Source organism: Pelobates fuscus, chromosome 12, assembly GCF_036172605.1.
Source record: "Pelobates fuscus isolate aPelFus1 chromosome 12, aPelFus1.pri, whole genome shotgun sequence".
Classification (NCBI taxonomy): Eukaryota; Metazoa; Chordata; class Amphibia; order Anura; family Pelobatidae; genus Pelobates; species Pelobates fuscus.
In genome coordinates, this window is record NC_086328.1 from 70,293,234 (window position 1) to 70,314,844 (window position 21,611).

Here is a 21,611-nt window from a genome sequence, read left to right on the forward strand (position 1 = left end):
CTGACCGCCCAAGAATGGGATCAAATATTTCAGCTCACTCATAAAAGCTCAATTAGCTCAAAGTACCAAGAGATGAGCTACAAACTGCTGACAACCTGGTACAGGACCCCGGATGTGCTGCACCGCATGAACCCGGACATCGAGGAGACCTGCTGGCGATGTGGAGAAGAGAGAGGCACTATGCTTCATATTTGGTGGTCATGCTCAGCCATCACCCCCTTTTGGGAGATGGTTAACACCAACATCCGGGAAATATCGGACCCGGAGCTCCCGCTCCAACCACTCCCCATGTTGCTACACCACACGACCATGTCACTTAAAACGTACAAGAAATCCCTGACAAAACACCTGCTGACAGCGGCAAAGTCCCTGATACCCACTCTATGGAAAAAGGCCGCCGCCCCCACCTTCCAACAATGGGTGGATAGGGTGGGAGAAATACGCAACATGGAAGCAATGACGGCCTCCCTCCAAGGCCGCACAGAGAAATGCAACCTGACGTGGACCCCCTGGCTTCTGTTCATAACTGCAGACAGGACAACCCCCTGAGACCTCAGCACATACCTTAGCCCTCATCAGCCCCGCACCCCCACACTCCCCCACCCATCTCTTTCTCAACTATTCCCTCCCCCCCTCGCTGCACCCCCAACTCTCCTCCCCCCCTCCCCTTCCCCCCTCGGAACCGAGACAGACACGACTGAACCATACCCAGAACTGGACTGGAACACGCATAGCGTGATGGATTATACACAGACAAAGAAACAACCGGCAGACGGAACCCCACGCGGACGGGATGAGACACCGCCAGCCCCCAGGTCGCTGTACGATACTCCATAGCTCATGACCAGACTCACAGCAGGCGCCGCGATAGACCTGTGTACACGGGTACCACCGAACAGTCACGCCACACGTAGGCAACATCCAGACATGATAGACACACTTAAAAACGCGACTAGACGACCCCAACGGCAGTACCTGGGACTGAGGGAACGGCACACATAGCGACCGAGCAGCAGTGAATGGACAAGACCTAGCGGCCCAGGTAGCTCACCTGTACCCGAAACGGAAGTGCACGAGGCGGGCTGGGCCGGAACAGGCCCCACCCCACGCATGACTGTAGCTTACAGCCCGCCCGCCCGACCCACCTAAGCACTCACACCTGCCACATACACCTTAGCTGACAAATGCACCAGGACCACAATCAAATAATACATGAATAATTGCACAACTAATATGAGTTACTACGACATGCCGATACAAACACGGAATACTACATTGGTCCTCCGACCTCAGACAACCTCATGTAACCAACAAAAACCTACTGTGTAACTTCAAACGCACATGTATCTGTCAAGCATAGCTATTGCGTGTTCTGTAACCCTTTTGTAACCCCCATCCTATACCCTTTTTCTTTACTGTACCCCCCACTTGATCTAAAATAAGAAAAACCGTTAAATAAAGAATGTCAAAAAAAAAAAAAAGATGGGCCAGTTGGTCTGTAGTATGTGTGACATAGTGTTCCAACCCTGATCGAACGTGGCAATACATCTGGGTGTTTTGGTTTCCATTTTGGGTTTAGTTGTGGTAAGACTCAGATGTCTGTTGATGCCACTGGCCCTTTGGAATGCTTGCTTGAGAACCCGATTGGGGTACCCTAATTCTTTAAATCTTAATTTTAGGAGTTTGCATTCATTATAGAAGGTGGAATCTTCAGAACAATTTCTTCTGGCTCGTAGGTATTGGCCGAAGGGTATGGACGCTTTTAGTCTGTAGGGGTGGTGGCTCTCCCAATGTAAGAGACTATTGGTAGCAGTGGATTTCCGAAATAATTCGGTTTGGATGGTACCATCTTCTCTGAGTAGGATTTTAAGGTCAAGGAAGATGAGTTCCCGTTCATCGATTACATGGGTTAATTTGAGATTTATCTCATTATCGTTGAGGGTTTTTACAAATTCCTCGAAGATATCAATGGGGCCTGTCCAGAGGAGCAGCACGTCGTCAATATATCTGTGCCAGCTTAGGATGAACCTGTGAAATCGGTCATATTTAGCTGATTTGACGACATGCTGCTCCCACCATCCCAGGAACAAGTTGGCGTATGTTGGCGCGCAAGTTGTCCCCATAGCGGTCCCAGATACCTGCAGATAATACTGCCCGTTGAAAATAAAATAGTTATGGGTCAGTATGAATTGGAGGGCTGTGATAAAGAATTTCTTTTGGGAGTCGTTATATGTGGTGTTCTCCAAAAAGAATTGGCATGCTCTAAGGCCAAAGTGATGTGGTATGTTGGTGTACAGAGCAACCACATCAAGGCTGGCTAGCATGGTGTAAGGGGGGACTGTTTTGTCTTGTAAGAATTGTAGTGTGGTCTTAGTGTCCCGAAGGTAGGAGGGTAACGTTAGTACGATTGGATGTAAAATTTTGTCCATGTATTGGCTCAGGCGTTCTGTTAAGCAGTTGTTCCCTGATACTGCTTAACAGAACGCCTGAGCCAATACATGGACAAAATTTTACATCCAATCGTACTAACGTTACCCTCCTACCTTCGGGACACTAAGACCACACTACAATTCTTACAAGACAAAACAGTCCCCCCTTACACCATGCTAGCCAGCCTTGATGTGGTTGCTCTGTACACCAACATACCACATCACTTTGGCCTTAGAGCATGCCAATTCTTTTTGGAGAACACCACATATAACGACTCCCAAAAGAAATTCTTTATCACAGCCCTCCAATTCATACTGACCCATAACTATTTTATTTTCAACGGGCAGTATTATCTGCAGGTATCTGGGACCGCTATGGGGACAACTTGCGCGCCAACATACGCCAACTTGTTCCTGGGATGGTGGGAGCAGCATGTCGTCAAATCAGCTAAATATGACCGATTTCACAGGTTCATCCTAAGCTGGCACAGATATATTGACGACGTGCTGCTCCTCTGGACAGGCCCCATTGATATCTTCGAGGAATTTGTAAAAACCCTCAACGATAATGAGATAAATCTCAAATTAACCCATGTAATCGATGAACGGGAACTCATCTTCCTTGACCTTAAAATCCTACTCAGAGAAGATGGTACCATCCAAACCGAATTATTTCGGAAATCCACTGCTACCAATAGTCTCTTAAATTGGGAGAGCCACCACCCCTACAGACTAAAAGCGTCCATACCCTTCGGCCAATACCTACGAGCCAGAAGAAATTGTTCTGAAGATTCCACCTTCTATAATGAATGCAAACTCCTAAAATTAAGATTTAAAGAATTAGGGTACCCCAATCGGGTTCTCAAGCAAGCATTCCAAAGGGCCAGTGGCATCAACAGACATCTGAGTCTTACCACAACTAAACCCAAAATGGAAACCAAAACACCCAGATGTATTGCCACGTTCGATCAGGGTTGGAACACTATGTCACACATACTACAGACCAACTGGCCCATCTTACTCCATAACCCTTCCTTGAGGAACAGCTTACCCGACCATCCACCGTTGACAGCCCGCCGACCCACCAACCTACAAGATCTCCTTGTCCACAGTCACCTGGCCTCACCCTCTTCACCGGATAACTGGCTATCCAAGACCAAGGGAACCTACAGATGTGGCCACTGTAAGGCGTGCCAGTATGTCACACCCTCAAAAACCGTTCAGTCTACACAAACCAATATTACCATCACGACCAATGCACTGGTGAACTGTAGCACTACACGCATTATCTATATCATCACATGCGTCTGCGGCACCCAGTACATAGGAAAGACTTTCCAGCAGTTTCGAAGAAGAATTCTTCAACACGTCAACTCCATCAACAATACTGCGACCCCGACACCGGTGTCCAGACACATCAACAACTTCCACGAAGGCAAACCAGAAAACCTAAAATTCCAGGCAATTGAAAGACTCACACCAAATCAAAGGAAAGGAAATTTCAATAAAATCCTTTTACAAAAAGAATCCAAATGGATCTACCTTTTTAAGACATTGGCCCCTTCAGGATTGAATGAAGAATTCAATTACACAGCATTCATTCACTGATGAGCACAATATACCTTCTTTCATGTTATCCAACATTCAGCACCCCTTGGTGCTGCCATGTAACACTTAAAAATCTAACTGTTATTATGCATTAAACCCCACCTTTTTCTCACATGCATTCCAATATTTCTTTACATTTGCCACATTACTAACCGCTGGCTGTTATCCCTGGTAGTACATCTCCATGACCATTATATTGTACTAGATACTCACACTAGGGATTTTATATTGTCCACGGTAGCATCCTGCTCGGCATCCACACTGGGATTACTATTCCCTAGGCATTACCTTTGCCCTGTATCAATATTGACCCTGCCGAGCCACCGTATTCTCCCAAAGCTACCAATGACGTCATACCGGCGGCCTGTCCAATCGGGACCTGGGGCGGGCTTTTTAAGCTCACTCCGTCCGGGGAGTCAGTTCCCCCTGATGAGCCTGTGTGTTGGGTGAAACGCGCGTCGGGGCTCATGACACTGATCTGACCTGGTGTGATCTGATAATACTAGGTGTGCTACTTTATACCTAGCCACCTTAGCTACGCTTACGCTCCTTCTTCTAACCGTATTGAAGTTGGACTTATAGACTACAACCGTCTAAGACTCCTATTGCCAGTCTGTTCTGATTTAGCCATTGCCAGTCTGTTCTGATTTAGCCTAGCACTGTTAGCACTATAGACAGGTGCCCTCGAAGGCACAGATTAGGGCATTTGCTACTTTACAAACAGATAGTTATTCGAGATTTCTCTTTAGCCGTAGGTGCCCTTGAAGGCACAGCTTAAGGTTCTCTCACTATCTCACTGGGTGCTCTACAAAGGGGCACTACCTTACTGTCTCCTTAACGGTGCTACCGAGACACCTCACCTCGATTAGAGTGACTCTACCTGGCTCTCAACAGACTGTGCAACAATTTTCAATGTATTGATAAGGGGCACACATTTCTGTTTACTCTCCTCTCTCTGTTACCGAAACCGGCACTTACACGGTTAATGGACGACGAGTAACAGTGCTACCCTTGCTATTAATGCCATTTGTTGGCGATTAGTGGATCCTGTCCACTGTGTACCGGACCCAAGCATTTAAACGCACAGACTAATTGACATTCAGTTACTGTGTGATTCTCGGTCCATATTTAGGACCTAAGACATTTAGACGCATGACTGACACTGGTTGACTGACGTCCAAGTTACTGTGCTGTTCCCGGTCCATACACAGTATATTGTACACACAGCACCCTTGCGCAAGGACGTATCCAGACACCATTGTGATCATTACCAATCACATTGATTACTGTCCTGACGCTCGGCTGTGCCATTAACCAAACCAGTAACATACAATACTGTGTGTATATACTAGCTACCTCCGTGTGTATCGGAGTTGTCCATGTACCTGGTGTACTACATTTATTTAGACCTAGAGGTTTTAACAAGATGACTAATTGACTAGTAGCTACTCTATTACCTCTAGGCTCAGACCTTTCGGTTAAGTACACCCTGCTTACTGGTTTAGGGACTTATCCACTTCACCGTTATCCGGTGACTAGCGCTCCAAGTTGTTTGTCTTATGTAAATATACCCTTTATTTTTCTCACTCCCCGTCTGTATATATTCCTCATAGTAGTGTTAAGGCTCAGTCATCCGTTTCTGCCCCAGTTATCCATCACTGAGGCAGCGATGACCACTGATTATTGTTTTATTTTCAGTGCGTGTGTTTAGTACTCTTATTAATAAAAGACCCATTCCTTTTACCTTCTCTGAGATTTTTTCTAAATACTATACAGGGACAGTACCTTCCTCCTTTTTCTTTGTACCAATTTACTTAGGGTTATCCCCTCTTCTGTCCCTCAGACTTTACCTACACTTCTATAGGGCCCACCCCTCAAAATCAATTTCAAATTTGAAGTCAAAATAGCATAAATGGAATAATTCTTTTTATGGTATTTTTATGGTAGAAACTTCAAACATGAAATCTAAAATATTTCAAACAACAAACTTTGACATAACTTTTCAAGTGGATATCTTGTTTTCTTTTAATGTTAGTTATATAGGTTGGTGCTAGTGTAACCTTTTACAAAAACAGTTGTGAGCTTAGCATACAATTTTGCTTGTTTCCTAGCACTTCTGCTGCAGATGTCCTTCATCGCATTGTCCAGCTTATTCAAGAGGAAGACTGTGTAAGTTAAGGTTACAGACAGATCTTGTGATTAAGATATTGCATAAAAGTTTAATTGAAAAAAATTGAATAAAACAGTAAACAACTAGCATTCAATGACTATGAAAAAGACCGAAGTGAAAAGGATCTGCTAGTATTTACTACCACTTTCCACACAGGAAAATGTTTATATTGTCATAGACAAATGTTTGTACCAAGAACAGTAAACATATGGAATTTAATGCATTGCTTGTCTCAAATTTAGTAAGTATCTATGAGAGTATAACGTTAAATGCAGACAAGTGTTACTGTTTTTGAATCTATACGTTATTTGTTTTCTTTCGGATCCAAGATTTTAAATTGCAAAACTTTGAGCAGGACCTAAACGTAAGTCTTTTTTTTAAATATACATTACATTACCTCAGTTGCTCCATCAGTGGTACTGGACTTACTCTCTGCTAACTGTATGCTAATATAAGAGCAAATAATTTAAAGATAAATTGAAAAGAGCATTTGGTTTAATATCCAAACTCTAATGTTACTGGGCAGAAATTATACTGACTCATAAAGCTAATCAACAGGTGAACGGTATGGTATTTCCATAAATTACACATACATTTGATATGGATACTGGATATAGATCATTGTAGATGTTAGCTACATTACTGCATGATGAGATCCTAAGGATTTGAAAGTAGTATTTTAGTAAAGGTAGATTCCTGCATGGTTTTATGGTTTTATATTTAGTTTTTTATATTAAAACATTTTACAGAAATGTGCACATAATATTTATATTTGTATTACTTCTAGCAAGATTACAATATTTCTTGTAGTTTAATAGGACTCGGTATGCTAAAACTCACACCCCTTTTTATTGTTTGTGTTTTTATTGATCACTGCTTTGCAGTTGTATAGATGTTGTTTTTTTTTTTTTTTTTTAACTTTCAACATAAATACCTACCTCTCGTGTTTCCTTTAGACTAGTAGCTCCTCATTTGCTAGACTGTCATTTCCTATTCAGATCTAAACCAGTTTCCTTTGGAACCACTCAGAGTGGAGCAACAGTTCAGTATAAGAATTATTACTTCAGCTTTTTCAACACATTTTACCAGTGAGGTTTTGCAAAGTGTTTAACCCCTTAAGGACCAAACTTCTGGAATAAAAGGGAATCATGACGTGTCAGACACGTTATGTGTCCTTAAGGGGTTAAGAGACTTTCAACCTTCAAAACAACTTCATCATAAAGGAACACTACACGGTCAGAAATACAAACATGTATAACATGTATAGTGTTACAAACACCATGTAGCTCACAAAGATGCATGCAGTAGTACTAATGACCACGTCTCCCTGGCTGTCCTATTTCTCTCCTTCAGACTAGCTGTGTCCCAGCAGCTCAATCAAGAATACAATGTATCTGTGTGACAAGACCTGTCAAATGAGCATACATTGTTTGGGGGGCAATAGTGTCACTGTAAGATACATAATTTATTTTTTTAAGGCTTATTTTTTAATTTTTTAACTTTCATTTACAATTTCATTTCAGCCAATCCAGTCTCTGTCACTGGCTGACTCAAGACTAAAATCAGGAACATACATCCTTCTGAATGCATTGGGAACTAACAGCAGCCTCACCAAAATAGACATCAGTGGGAATGCAATGGGAGACAGGGGAGCTAAACTCCTTGCAAAAGCATTACAAATAAATAACAAACTCAGGTGGGTAAAAAAAGAAAACAAGTGAAAAGAAAAACAATGAAGCATATACATAAGGTAACAACAATACACACATGGTATTTATAATTATAATTTGCATGTGCTTAATAATATAGCTGCATGGTTGCGTCATATTTGGACTGATAAGCTGTATGGCTAAATTATCAAACAAGAACCCCTCCTGGCCCACCTCCCCCCCCCCCCCCCCAAAAAAAAAAATTCAATCAATGATTAAAAGTTGTTTTTATTTGAAATTCTGATTACCTACTTACTAAATAAAAGAAAATCCAATTAATTAATTTAATTAATTAATTAATTAATTAATGCCAAAACGACAAGTAGAATAGAGTTGGTAAGTTTCTTCAGAAATCTATACTAGGCAGGCAGGGCCGCCATCAGGGCATGACTACCATGACGGTTGTGATGGGCCGGCAGTCCTGGGGGCCCCAGACTGCTCAGGGCATTCCGTGTCCCACATTACTTATGTGCGTATATATGTATATGTGTGTTTTTATATATATATATATATATATATATATATATATATATATATATATATATATATATATATATATGGTTTGTGTGCATCCTTGTGCCCCCCACTAACTGTATTCTGCAGGGGGCCCAGCACACTCGAAATATACTTCCCAGCTGCTCTGCTCTATCTAAGCCTTGCAATCGTCAGAGCATTGCCACGGGTTACCATGGCAACACCCGCGAGACTTGACCAGAGCCGAGCAGAATACAGGAAGTGGGGGGCCCGCAATATGCCACCGGACCACCAGGGAATGTGATCTCCCCCCTCCCTGGCCACAGGTAAGACACGGAGGAGGGAATAAAATAAAATGTATTCCAATTAATGGAAGAAAAACAAACAAACACTGTAGGCTTCCCCCTCTCCCCCCTCATTCTGCAGCCTTATACATTTACACTCTACATTAAAGGGACACTATAGTCACCTAAACAACTTTAGCTTAATTAAGCAGTTTTGGTGTATAGAACACGCCCCTGCAGCCTCACTGCTCAATTCCTTAAATCCCTTTGTTTATGAACCTTAGTCACACCTCCCTGCATGTGACTTGCACAGCCTTCCATAAACACTTCCTGTAAAGAAAGCCCTATTTAGTCTTTCTTTATTGCAAGTTCTGTTTAATTAAGATTTTCGTATCCCCTGCTATGTTAATAGCTTGCTAGACCCTGCAAGAGCCTCCTGTATGGGATTAAAGTTCAATTTAGAGATTGAGATACAATCATTTAAGTTAAATTACATCTGTTTGAAAGTGAAACCATTTTTTTTTTCATTCAGGCTCTGTCAATCATAGCCAGGGAAGGTGTGGCTAGGGCTGCATAAACAGAAACAAAGTGATTTAACTCCTAAATTACAGTGAATTGAGCAGTGAAATTGCAGGGGAATAATCTATACACTAAAACTGCTTTATTTAGCTAAAGTAATTTAGGTGACTATAGTGTTCCTTTAACATTTACACACATTATACTACTACTTTTACACTATACACTAACATTTTCACACACTATACACTATACTACTACATTTACACACACTCTTTAGTCACTACACACACTACATCCTTACACAAACACTCACTTTTATTCACTACATACACTACATCCAGGGACGTGTCTATCAAGAGGGAAACAAGGCATCTGCCTTGGGCAGCACTTTGCAAGGGGGTGGCAAAAAAAGCCGCCACCAAATGCCCAGGCAGATCCCTTGTTTGCCTCATGTCCTGGAGGGCTCAAGAGCTGGCCGGCTTGCCACTTTTGAGCCCCCCTGAGGTGGGCAGCGAGGGAGCATACTCAACTGAGTTCTTCCTGCTCAGCTCCCTCCGTGGCGATTTATGAAGCCGGGAGCTGGAATATGACGTCACTCCGGCTCCCGTCATCACTAAGCGGCGGGTGAGGGAGCTAAACAGGAAAATCAGAGCTCCCTCGGCGTCTACTCTGCCTGTCCGCCCACTGCCTGCCTGACCAGCAGCCCCACTGGACTGCAGGTAAGCAATCCACTCCAGCTCTCCCAGGGAGGCTGGGCAGATTTAAAATGAAATTAAAATTAAATAATACAAATAATAATAATTAATAATAATTCAAATATTAATTTGTGAGTATTGGGGGAAATGTGTATGTGTCTGTAAGTATGTGTGTGTGTGTGTGTGTCTGTAAGTGAATGTGTGTGTAAGTGTGTGTATCTGTGAGTGAATGTGTGTGTGTTGGTCAGTGAGTGTGTATGTGTCGGTCAGTGAGTGTGTATGTGTCGGTCAGTGAGTGTGTGCGTCTGTCAGTGAGTGTCCAAGTAATAGTGTGTGTGTATGTAATTGTTTGTCAGTGTATATGAGAGTGTGTGTTTTTCAATGAGTGTATGCATCTGTCAGTGAGTGTGAGTCTGTCAATGAGTGTATGCGTCTGTCAGTCAAAGTGCGTCCTTGACAGGAAGAGGTGGGGAAAATTTTAAATGGTGGGGGGGGGGGGGGGGGTGCCAGAACAAAGTCCTGCCTAGGGCAGCACAAATCCTAAATACACCACTGACTAAATCTACTACACAACACACTCTGCATTCATTACACACACTACATTCTTACACACACACTTTGCCGTCACTACACAAACACACATTCTGCATTCACTACACACACTACCCAAACACACATTCTGCATTCACTATATACACACTACATCCACACACTGCATTCACTATACAAACACTACCCACACTCTGCATTCACTATACACAAACTACATCCACTGCACAAACACACAGTCTGCATGCACTATACACACTGCATCTAATACACAAACACTTTGCATGCACTATACACACACACACTCAGCATCTAATATACACCTCAGACATTACACAAATGTATAATCTGCATCCACTATAGACACTGCATCCATTACACAAGCACTGCATCCACTTTAAACACGCACTCTGCATCCACTACACACATTCTACATCCACTATACACCGCAATCAGTACACACACTGCATCCCTGTGGGCAGTCCTGTGGGCAGGCTCGGGGGCAGGCCCCAGGGGGCCCAGACCTTGAGCTATGTCAGGGCCCCCAAAATTTCTGATGGCAGCCTTGTAGGCAGGTCCTAGTCAGCGAGTCACCAATGGAGCCCCAGGGGGTACGAGGAAGAATTGACTTTAGGAAATGCCTATTGCATTAGTTCACTCCTTCCAAATAATAAGGTCCACAAGCACTTCAAGAACAGTTATCTAAGCTGTGCATCATTTGTCAGCACCAATAGCTGAGTTGAAGACATAAGATATGGGATTATTAACGTTGCAGTCCTGGGAAATGTACAGGAAGTTTGAGAAGTTACAGAGTCAAATATAGCATGTTAAATTTTTCACACTGAAATTCGCAAGATTGGTTATGTTGCCTTTGTGACCGTATGGTAGCCCAGGAATGAAAATTATGGCATAACATTTGCAATAGTAGACAAACCAAGGTATTGCAAATGGGGTATGTCCGGTCTTTTTTAGTAGCCACTTGGTCACAAACACTGGCCAAAGTTATTGTTAATATTTGAGTGTGTGTGAAAAATGCAAAAAACGAATCTGAATGCCAATTTTGGCCAGTGTTTGTGACTAAGTGGCTTCTAAGAAAGACTGGACATGCCCCTTTTGAAATACCTTGGGTTGTCTACTATTGCAAATGGTATGCCATCATGGGGGTAATTCTCATTCCTGGGCTACCATACAGTCTCAAAGGCAACGTAACCAATCTGGCTAATTTCAATGTGAAAAAACTGAAACGCAAGCCTTATATTTGACTCAGTAACGTTTGAAAATACCATTGTAGCAATCTCACCCCTTTAAGGGAGTTTTCCATGAGCTTTTGGAGGGGCCTGCTTGCCCGCCTCCTGCCCTGTGACTACGGCCCCTGTGATGTATTGCCCTTTAAGAACATATTTGGGCATAATAGATTTTTATTGTGTGGCTACTGGCCCTTTAAGCACAGGGAATGGACTTTTATTGGACTGTGTATACCCCTTTAAGAACCTTCTGAGGACATATTTTGACTTTTGGGAACAATGCCCCTTTAAGACGTTGTCCCCAGACTGTTAAAATCCTTTGTTCATTGCTATTTTCCACTTGGTTCAGTAAATGGGGCTTACTGAACCGGGTGCCACACAGGCGGATCACCCAGAAGTGGAAGTGTGCCATCAATTTACCTCCCTGGCTGGGAGCCTGCTGTAGGTAAATTGCCGAACGCTGGGGGGCCGCCGTTTGTGCAAACGAACACGTGGCGGCGGCCATCTTTGTTCATTCAATGCGGTCAGCGGTGTGTGTAGCCAAATCGGCTATACAGTTCCGCGAACACCGCTGAGCATTACCTTCTCCCACAATGATTTTGCAGCAGCAGAGACTAAGTCCCATTCGGCGATTTTTTTAATTTTTTCAGTGTGAAATTGACCGACCGCACAGCCCAAATCTATGGAACTGTTTTGGGCAGGAAAATGTGCTTGCGGTCGGTCATAAAGGGACCTCCAGCTAACTTGAAACCCCTGGATGTAATTGGCTGAATTTTGACTATGTTTATAATGAAAGTGTGCTGAATAATAATGTCATTTTTGAATATTGAATGTATAGTTTTAAAGTTATAGTACATGTGTAAAAACTTTATTTCTCTGCCAGTGATAATTACATTAACCCAATTGTGTAAGGTAATTAAATCACAGGCAGAGGGGAGGATTTTGACTGTACTTGCTGGGAGTGTCTGAGTGTATTGTACGTATTGATTGGTTGTTTTACAAAACCCTGTGGGCAGTACTATGTGTGCAAAATGTGCATAAAAGCAGTGTCTCATTAAAAGCTTCAGTTCTTCTTCACCCTCAATTTGAGTCCTGTCTCTTATTGGGTGAATCTGCTACAAGGGATTGCTGTGCTCTGCATATTCCCTTGCTATAATCACTCCTAAACTCTTGCAAGAGCTTGTTCCTGGTTTGCGCTCTGAAGGAGTCTACGGTGGTTATGGTGTCGGCTGGAGTGCTGGAAGCCCTCAGGAAGCGCTATGAGCATCCTCCAACGAAGGTACCCAGTCAGGTTGCCCGTCGATCAGTTACAACCATAAAACCTGTACATGAGGGGTGCTGTTATACTCAGGAGACTTCGCTGAACACAAAAATTTGTGTTTAAAAACAGTAAAACGTATCACAACAATTATCTCGTCCGGGTAAGTGCCATTTGTGTGTAGAAAAATGTCACTTTCACTGACGATATTATCGTTGTAATACATTTTACTGCTTTGAAACACTAATATTTGTGTTCAGCGAAGTAAAACAGTACCCCCCATGTACAGGTTTTATGGTGTCATAGAAAGTTATAGGGTTAAATACAGTGCTAGCAAATTAAATTCCCTGGACTTTCGGCCTGGGTTGTCAGGCAGGTCCTGCAAATTGTAATTAATAAAATGACCTAGAATTATTATATATATATATATACGTGTTTGTGTATATATATAATCCGACCTCCGACACTCACCATCATTAAAAAATATAACTTGTAATACCTGGGTGCTTCCAGCGCCAAACATAAAGCAAATAGTGAACGGAGCACTCCTTAGGAAATTTTCAATCGTGTATTTAATAAATAATCAAGATTACTTAAATATAGTGATGTCGCGAACATGAAATTTTCCATTCGCGAATGGCGAACGCGAACTTCCGCAAATGTTCGCGAACGGGCGAACCCAGCGAACCGCCATAGACTCAATAGCAGGCGAATTTTAAAACCCACAGGGACTTTTTCAGGCCACAATAGTGATGGGTCCCCACCCACCTGAGCGGTGGGTGGGGGCCCTTAACAAGAATAAGGGGGGGACACCTAATGTCCTCCCCCCTGGCCCCCACCCCTGAGCGGTGGGTGGGGGCCCTAAACACAAATGGGGGGGAACCTAATGTCCTCCCCCCTGGCCCCCACCCCTGAGCAGCGGGTGGGGGCCCTAAATACCAATAGGGGGGACCTATTGTCCTAACCCCCGGCCCCCACCCTGAGCGGTGGGTGGGGGCCCTAAATACCAATGGGGGGACCTATTGTCCTCCCCCCGGCCCCCACCCCTGAGCGGCGGGTGGGGGCCCTAAATACCAATAGAGGGGGACCTATTTGTCCTCCCCCCTGGCCCCCACCCCTGAGCGGCGGGTGGGGGCCATAAATAACAATAGGGGGACGTAATGTCCTCCCCCGGCCCCCACCCCTGAGTGGCGGGTGGGGGCCCTAAATACCAATAGGGGGGACCTAATGTCCTCCCCCCGGCCCCCACCCCTGAGCTTCCTGTCAGGGCAAGTAGATGGTAGATAAGATCACATGTGGTCCACTCAGCCACAGTACATAAAGTGAACAGAAGGAGAGGAGCGATGTGAGCTCCCCCCAACCAGGGCCGGACTGGCCCACCGGGATACCGGGAAATTTCCCGGTGGGCCGCGGCATCTGGGGGCTGCGCAGGTATGTGCCACCGGGTGGCCGGTCCAGTGGCACACTCAAAGGGGGCCGGCCGGCCGCGTTCCAGGCTGGAGCCGCCGGGCGGCAGCCTCGCCAGCCAGCGGCACTCCTAATGCTGAGGATTGAAGGAGGAGGGAGCATGTCTCTCTACCATGCTCCCTCGCGGTTCCCACAGGATTGTGGGAACCGCGAGGGAGCATGGGAGAGAGACATGCTCCCTCCTCCTTCAGTCCTCAGCATTAGGAGTGCCACCGGACCGGCGAGGCTGCAGCGTGGAACGCGGCCGGCCCCCCTGACTCCTCTCAGGTGGGTGGGGGGCATGGGGGGGAGAAAGGTAGAGGTGAATAGATAGATGCAGGGAAGAAAGAGACAAAGGGAGAATAGAGAGACAGAGGGGGAGGGAGAGTGCCACAGGGAAAGGAGGAAGAAAGAGACAGTGGGAGAATAGAGAGACAGAGGGGGAGGGAGAGTGCCACAGGGAAAGGAGGGAGAAAGAGACAGTGGGAGAATAGAGAGACAGAGGGGGAGGGAGAGTGCAACAGGGAAAGGAGGAAGAAAGAGACAGTGGGAGAATAGAGAGACAGAGGGGGAGGGAGATTGCCACAGGGAAAGGAGGGAGAAAGAGACAGAGGGGGCAGAATAGAGAGACAGAGGGGGAGGGAGAGTGCCACAGGGAAAGGAGGAAGAAAGAGACAGTGGGAGAATAGAGAGACAGAGAGGGAGGGAGAGGGCCACAGGGAAAGGAGGGAGAAAGAGACAGTGGGAGAATAGAGAGACAGAGGGGGAGGGAGAGGGCCACAGGGAAAGGAGGGAGAAAGAGACAGTGGGAGAATAGAGAGACAGAGGGGGAGGGAGAGTGCCACAGGGAAAGGAGAGAGAAAGAGACAGAAGGGGAGAATAGAGAGACAGAGGGGGAGGGAGAGTGCCACAGGGAACGGAGGGAGAAAGAGACAGAGGGGGGAGAATAGAGAGACAGAGGGGGGAGAATAGAGAGACAGAGGGGGGAGAATAGAGAGACAGAGGGGGGAGAATAGAGAGACAGAGGGGGGAGAATAGAGAGACAGAGGGGGAGGGAGAGTGCCACAGGGAAAGGAGGGATAAAGAGACAGTGGGAGAATAGAGAGACAGAGGGGGAGGGAGAGGGCCAAAGGAAAGGAGGGAGAAAGAGACAGAGGGGGCAGAATAGAGAGACAGAGGGGGAGGGAGAGTGCCACAGGGAAAGGAGGAAGAAAGAGACAGTGGGAGAATAGAGAGACAGAGGGGGAGGGAGAGGGCCACAGGGAAAGGAGGGAGAAAGAGACAGTGGGAGAATAGAGACACAGAGGGGGAGGGAGAGTGCCACAGGGAAAGGAGAGAGAAAGAGACAGAAGGGGGAGAATAGAGAGACAGAGGGGGAGGGAGAGTGCCACAGGGAACGGAGGGAGAAAGAGACAGAGGGGGGAGAATAGAGAGACAGAGGGGGGAGAATAGAGAGACAGAGGGGGAGGGAGAGTGCCACAGGGAAAGGAGGGAGAAAGAGACAGAAGTGGGAGAATAGAGAGACAGAAGTGGAGGGAGAGTGCCATAGGTAAAGGAGGGAGAAAGAGACAGAGGGGGGATAATAGAGAGAAATAGGGGGAGAGAGAGAGACACAGGGAAAGGGGGGAGAAAGAGACAGAGGGGGGAGAGTGAGACACAGAGGGAGAAAGGAGAGAGACACACAAGGGGAGGGGGAGAAAGAGGCACAGGGGGAAGAGAGAGACTGGGAAGGAGAGGGGAGACATGGACACAGAGGAGCAGTGAGGGGGAGAAAGAAACATACAGAGGGGCTGTATATATCACTGGTGGATCCAGGGGGGGCAACGGGCAATTGCTCCCCCCCCCCAGAGGCTCTCCCCTGCTGGCCAATGCAGGGCTGGCACTGTCCAAGCGCCATGTGCCTTCACGGACCGGAGGGGAGATCAGAGATCTCCCTCCTCGTTCCACAGGCACCGTGCAGGCAGCTGGCAGGGGAGGGAGGAAGAGAGGACCCGGGAGCTCAGGCTGCGTGAGTACAGAACGTTGTCGCGGTTACGGCGGCAACGCTCTGGCTCTCACGAGAGTGAACTCTAGCCCTGGAGCTACGGGCTAGAGTTCACTCTCACCACTGCGACCACCAGGGATTCCTGGTGATCGCAGTGGTGAGAGTGAACTCTAGCCCCATACACATTCACACACTGCCCCCCCATACACACACACACACAGACCCTAATACACACATTGCTGTACACACACACACACACAGCCACCCATACACACATTGCCCCACACACCCTACACACTGAACCTTTCACACAAACTGCACCCCTCACACATTGCACCACTGCTCCTATACCGTACTACAGCCCCATATCCCATCAGACCGCAGGTAAGTTGTCAAACTGTTCTTAAACGGTTTGACTACTTACTCTGGGAGCGGGTCCCGGCACTCCTGGCACCATAACCACTACACAGAGCAGTAGTGGTTATTGTGCATGGATTATTTCTTTAAATAATCTATAAGTGCCCCTCCGGAGATCAGGCTCTGGATCCGCCACTGATATATATATATATATATATATATATAAATAATTATGCCTGTTATATTTACACATATATTAATATAAATGTATATATGCTTAATACACACAGAATGTATTTATTATATAATATGTAATGAGCAGATATTGGCCCAGTCTTGTTGCTAGGTAAATACTCCAGCACAATAACATATTTAAAGTGAAGAGTGCACCCACAGGACTTCAAAATAAACAAGATAACGTCAATGTTTTACAGTTGTGTCCTACATACATTCACCATTTCAGTCCCATTACCAAGCTTTCCTTAATATGTCAAGGTAGTTGGACTGAAACATTGGTTATATGTAAAGGCACGTCTGCTTAAAATAAGTCTTATTTTTTTTAAGCCTTTTTTGCATGTTGGAGTAATAATTTTTAATTTTAATTTCTCTTTTCTAACTCTGTATCTGCACACTATGCTGGCGCGGCGCATTATGGGGCTGGTAAATATTTTTTTTCCAGGGCTGCTTTTAATTCCCAGTCCGGCCCTGCCCCCACTCCTGCTGGTCACCCAGACATTGAGCCCCCTGGCCAGTGCGTGCTAGGCAGACGCTTAGTTTGCTTAGCGGTCGACCCGGCCCTGCCTGTTACATAAACTAGTATGCCTGCAAAGAAAATGTGTACGGTTAAAGCATTTTTTACTTACGCTCAGCAGTGGATCCCTGTTCCTGGACACCAGTGGCCGGCTGTTGGAAGGAAACCACACTCATACGTGGTGACGAAAAGTCGACAAGTTGCGGATGGTCTGAAATACATGTATGTGATAAATTAACTTCATATACAGTAAAGTCACATACGTGTGTGTGTGTGTGTGTGTGTGTTTAAATGCGCACGCGCACACACACACACACATAACATTTATCTAACAATGCTATGCAAGTACTTACGAGAGGAAAGTGAAGCCAGGCGCATTTCCAGGGAGACAGGAGGTGAACCTGCTGCCCTGCTCTCCATGCAGACAGCATCTCCTGCAGTTCCTGGTGCCTCTTCTGGGGATTGAGGTGCTTGCACTGATGGCATCGAAAACACACATTGGAAGGTTAACACAAGAAAACTGATATATGTACATTTCAACTAACAAATATGAATTTAAAGGACCACTATAGGCACCCAGACCACTTCAGCTTAATGTCTGGGTGCCACGTCCCTCTAGTTTAAAGCCTGCAGCTGAAAACATAGCAGTTCTAGAGGAACTGCTGTTTCACTGAGGGTTAATCCAGCCTCTAGTGGCTGTCTCACTGACAGCCACTAGAGGCGCTTCCGCAATTCTCACTGTCAAAATCACAGTGAGAAGATGCTGGACGTCCATAGGAAAGCATTAAGTAATGCTTTCCTATGGGTGGTTTGAATGCGCGCACGACTCTTGCTGTGCATTCGGAGCTGACGTCGGCAGAGGGAGGAGTGTTCCCCAGTGCTGAGGGACCCCGGCGCTGGAGAAAGGTGAGTGGCTGAAGGGGTTGGAGAAAGGTAAGTGGCTGAAGTGGGAAGGGGGCCACAAGGGTTGGGGGGGGGACCTAATTACCCTATAGTGCCAGGAAAACAAGTTTGTTTTCCTGGCACTATAGTGGTCCTTTAACAATGTACCTTCAGATGTTTCAGCGCCAGATGTCCCCTCAATCCCAAGGAGGTTGTCTCTTCCCAGGAACTGCAGGAGCTCCTCTTCATAGGGCAGCAGGTCCGGTTCTTGTGAACCGCCTCCTGTCTTCCTGGAGGCGGCTGCTGCCTTCACCTTCCTCTTCACCATCCGCCTGATGTCGTAGTAACTGCAATGACATGTGTAATTGATTAATTACTTTAATATGTTTCTATATATATGTTTACTGACATGTTTAAAGGGATACTATAGGCACCCAGACCAATTCAGCGCATTGAAGTGGTCTGGGTTCAGTGTCCCAGGTCCCTTAACTGTGTAAAGGTAACTATTGCAAGTGCAACTGCAATAATTATCTTTATGTGTTAACTCCACCTCTAGTGGCTGGCTACCAGACGGCCACTAGAGGGACTTCTGGGTTGTTAGGCAACTTTTGGTCACCCCTCCATATCCCCCATCCCATGTGTATCACCCCTATTAACCCCCTGTCCCTGTGTGTCACCCCCATTAACCGTGCATCTCCCTTATTTAACACCACATTCACCTACACTGTGTATGTTACTACACAGTGAAAGCTGTGGTACAGAAATCCATCAGATTTGTAGATCAGATTGCAATATCTGATGGATGTGCTGCACGCATGCACAGTACACCCATCTGATTGCTATATCTGGAGGATGTGCTTCGCGCATGTGCTGCACACCCATCAGATTGCTATATCTGATGGATGGACTTCGTGCATACATATTACACCCGTTTTTTTCTCTCCATAAGTTTAAAGGGTAATCCAGACGTGGACCCCTTGCTCACGGTGCCTAGAGAGATATCAGCTATGCCTCACTGATGATGCCTAACAAGGCTGAAACGATCGTCTGGGGTTGCTGTATCTCTCGTGCAGAGAGAACTTGCTGGCCTTTCGGATCTGGACTGCCCGTATGGGTGGGACCAGTCTGATATGCTTCAGATATGTTCTCTCTGTAATGGCACAAGATGAGCTAAAACCAGCTTGAGTTCTGAGCGGGGACCCACCGAAGGGCAGGCTATTTCAGCTGCTGTCCGTTCTCAGAATACTCTTGCGACCCGTTTTTTTTATCTCCATAAGTTTAAAGGGTAATCCAGACGTGGACCCCTTGCTCACGGTGCCTAGAGAGATATCAGCTATGCCTCACTGATGATGCCTAACAAGGCTGAAACGATCGTCTGGGGTTGCTGTATCTCTCGTGCAGAGAGAACTTGCTGGCCTTTCGGATCTGGACTGCCCGTATGGGTGGGACCAGTCTGATATGCTTCAGATATGTTCTCTCTGTAATGGCACAAGATGAGCTAAAACCAGCTTGAGTTCTGAGCGGGGACCCACCGAAGGGCAGGCTATTTCAGCTGCTGTCCGTTCTCAGAATACTCTTGCGACCCGTTTGTTTCTCTCCATAAGTTTAAAGGGTAATCCAGACGTGGACCCCTTGCTCACGGTGCCTAGAGAGATATCAGCTATGCCTCACTGATGATGCCTAACAAGGCTGAAACGATCGTCTGGGGTTGCTGTATCTCTCGTGCAGAGAGAACTTGCTGGCCTTTCGGATCTGGACTTGCCCGTATGGGTGGGACCAGTCTGATATGCTTCAGATATGTTCTCTCTGTAATGGCACAAGATGAGCTAAAACCAGCTTGAGTTCTGACCGGGGACCCACCGAAGGGCAGGCTATTTCAGCTGCTGTCCGTTCTCAGAATACTCTTGCGACCCGTTTTTTTCTCTACATATTACACCCATCAGATTTCTATAGCTGAAGTATGTGCCGAGCGCATGCGCGGTACACCCTTCAGATTAAAGGCCCAGCTGATCGAGTGTCATCAGAGGCGGCACACATGCTCGCGGTACCTCCACCAGAATTCTATACCTCGAGGCCTGCTAGCGCGCAGCTGATCTCGCTTCACTTCTGGTGACATGGGGGCACCGGAAGTGACGTCAATATAGAAATCTGATAGATATAGATATCTGATAGAAGAGCAGCGTTTTGCAACATGAAAGCTGCCAATACTTTCCTATGGGAAAGCATTGGATTTGCTGATCTTGTCAATTATGAAGATCGCAGCGAAGGAGGCAGAGCACAGCTCTGCTATAAGGATGAGTAATTAAAGGGACACTCCAGGCACCCAGACCACTTCTGCCCATTGGAGTGGTCTGGGTGCCAACTCCCACTACCCTTAACCCTGAAACTGTAAATAAATATTGCAGTTTTCATAAACTGCAATATTTATCTTGCAGGGTTAGCTCCTCCTCTAGTGGCGTCGCTGAAACCCCGATAGGAAAGCATTGAAAGCATTTTTCAATGCTTTCCAATGGGGAGATCTAATGCGCATGTGCAGCATTGCCGCGCATGTGCAGCATTGCCCCGCATGCGCATTAGGTCTCACCCTGGGGTGGGGGGTGGGAGGGAGAGGGGACCTGCAGTGCCAGGAAAACGATTTGTTCTCCTGGCACTGGAGTGTCCCTTTAATTACAGTTACATTGCTGAGAGGGAGGTTAAACTGTGTTTTCACAGTTATAGTGACAGGAATGCAAACATGTATTCCTGTCACTATAGTGTTCCTTTAACCCCTTAACACCGCAGCCAAATGTACAAGTTGTGAACGAAACAAAACGTAAACAAAACCTGGCATTTGCGCTATATGTCTGTCCAACCGTAATTCACCTCTTTCATATTAAATGCACCCCCCCTTATTATATATCATTTTATTCAGGGGAAACAGGGCTTTCATTTAATATCAAATATTTAGCTATGAAACATAATTTAATATGAAAAAAATGGGAGAAAAGATTTTTTTTGATTTTTTTCGTTCTACATGACATTTTAACTGTTAATGTCATAATACTGTTTGCTTTTACTGCAATAAAATACACATATTTGTATTCAGCAAAGTCTCACGTGTAAAACAGTACCCCCTATGTACAGGTTTTATGGTGTTTTGGGAAGTTACAGGGTCAAATATAGCGTGTTACATTTGAAATTGAAATTCGCCAGATTGGTTACGTTGCCTTTGAGACTGTATAGTAGCCCAGGAAATAAATTTACACCCATAAT

General features: G+C 45.7%; 1 protein-coding gene across 1 annotated transcript in view; it reads left to right on the forward strand.

Annotated features, from left to right (window-relative positions):
• Positions 1-5,022: 5,022 nt before the first annotated feature.
• Positions 5,023-21,611, forward strand: part of LOC134578491 (capping protein, Arp2/3 and myosin-I linker protein 2-like) — a 65,510-nt gene continuing 48,921 nt past the window's right edge. Inside the window, exons 1-3 of the mRNA XM_063437484.1 lie at positions 5,023-5,033; positions 6,149-6,206; positions 7,731-7,903. Of these exons, the coding sequence (XP_063293554.1) occupies positions 5,023-5,033; positions 6,149-6,206; positions 7,731-7,903 (242 nt within the window). The remainder of the gene's footprint in view (positions 5,034-6,148; positions 6,207-7,730; positions 7,904-21,611) is intronic.